The sequence below is a fragment of the Achroia grisella genome, unplaced genomic scaffold (genome assembly GCF_030625045.1).
Source record: "Achroia grisella isolate CSIRO2021 unplaced genomic scaffold, CSIRO_AGI_Agris_v1 utg1186, whole genome shotgun sequence".
NCBI lineage: Eukaryota > Metazoa > Arthropoda > Insecta > Lepidoptera > Pyralidae > Achroia > Achroia grisella.
Window position 1 is genome coordinate 2,776,494 of NW_026712592.1, and position 1,583 is coordinate 2,778,076.

The window sequence follows — 1,583 nt, forward strand, 5'->3', positions numbered from 1 at the left end:
TATTATGATCAACACAAAGTTTGCATGCCTGGAAGAACACCTTTTGCGCCTAATTTCGAAATGGCTTGTGAAGTATAAGACGGTTCGAAATCAACCGCACCTGTTTGCTTGACCAAGGTAAGCGGGTACCAAATGTTATTGTTTATACACGATTTAATTATTGCTCAATCATATTAAATATAAAAACAGTATGTTTAAAGTCAGATAAAATATTAAAAAAATAATATTTTGCTTAAAAATACTTCTTCATTCTATTTTCTATTTTATAAGGATATTCTATCAGTACGTAATATTATGTTATCTGTGCGACACCAGTCAGTTAATTAGTTCTTCCGGCCCCACCTCGCCCAGAGCCATACAGTTGATACCCAGAGCCGTAAAACATAAAACAGCCGTCATTGCAATAAAAGTCTACGTAATTATCAAACTGACAATGTCAATGTTAATTCATAGAGTATTCAATTATTCGTTTCTGTTATTCTTTATTTAATTCAATTCAAGACAAAGGGAATAAATTACTGCAAGAAGCAAGTGAAAAGCAAAAAATTTTTTACCAATACCAAATTATTGTTTGTATTTGTTTTAGTAATAAAATATTAATTGTATATTATTCAACTTTGCGTTTGCTAAAATATCTATAAATATATAAACATTGTCAATAAACATCGAAACAAAAATCTAGTCATCATCAAAAACGTATAAATTTAATCATGGTGTGTGTGCCTTGTTTTATCGTTCCACTTCTATTGTATTTGTGGCACAAATTTATTCAACCGTATGTTCTGCGCTTTTGGAATCCATGGGCTGTTAAAGATGCTGACGGAAATGAGACAACTGAATTTCCATTCAAGTGTGAAGGTGGAGTGTGCGCTTTTGCACCTCGTAAGACAAAAGAAAAGAACTTAACAGCTGATACACAAGAAGCATCGAGTGAGACTAAGTTGAACTCTGATGATAGACTAAAAACAGATTGATTACCTCAATATTCTTCATGCAATTGTCATGTGACATGCAATCAATTAATTTATATTTAATTTGAAAGTGAAAATTTCAATTTTCACATAATTTTAGCTACAGTCAAGCATTTACATTTGTATAATTGAGACTTCAAAATAACAAATGCATGCAATGCAATGATATTTATTTTTATTGAATAGAATATGTACAGCAGTGCATGGTTGTGGTCCTCCTACAGTAACACAAGTATATCTTTTGAACAACATGGTTTGGCAGTAGAAAGTATTATATTTTTGTGTAGATTATATATATTCATAAGGTGATGTTGTTTTAGTTTTACGATTATATATATATACAGTCAACCCTCCTATAACGCGGTACTCTCAGAACGCGGTTTCCATATAACGCGGAGCTGAAATTGCGACAGCCCTCCTATAACGCGGTACTCTTACAGCGCGGTTTCCGTTCAACAACGTCCCATCAGTTCTTTCCGTGCACCCAATGAATGGTTTTAACTGGATATGTTTATATCAGCGTGGTTCACGGGTGGGTGGTTCTCCTCATGCGCTATCTTCCACTTCTATTAACTAAATAGTTTCGCATCGACAGCGTGCCATGCGTGTGTG

At 33.8% G+C, this 1,583-nt stretch overlaps 1 protein-coding gene across 1 annotated transcript; it reads left to right on the forward strand.

Annotated features, from left to right (window-relative positions):
- The first annotated feature begins 457 nt into the window (after positions 1 to 457).
- LOC131854456 (UPF0729 protein AAEL015238) lies at positions 458 to 1,306 on the forward strand. Its single transcript, XM_059205573.1, has one exon. The coding sequence runs from the start codon at positions 711 to 713 to the stop codon at positions 972 to 974; it is 264 nt and encodes an 87-aa protein (XP_059061556.1). The 5' UTR covers positions 458 to 710; the 3' UTR covers positions 975 to 1,306.
- The last annotated feature ends 277 nt before the right edge of the window (positions 1,307 to 1,583 follow it).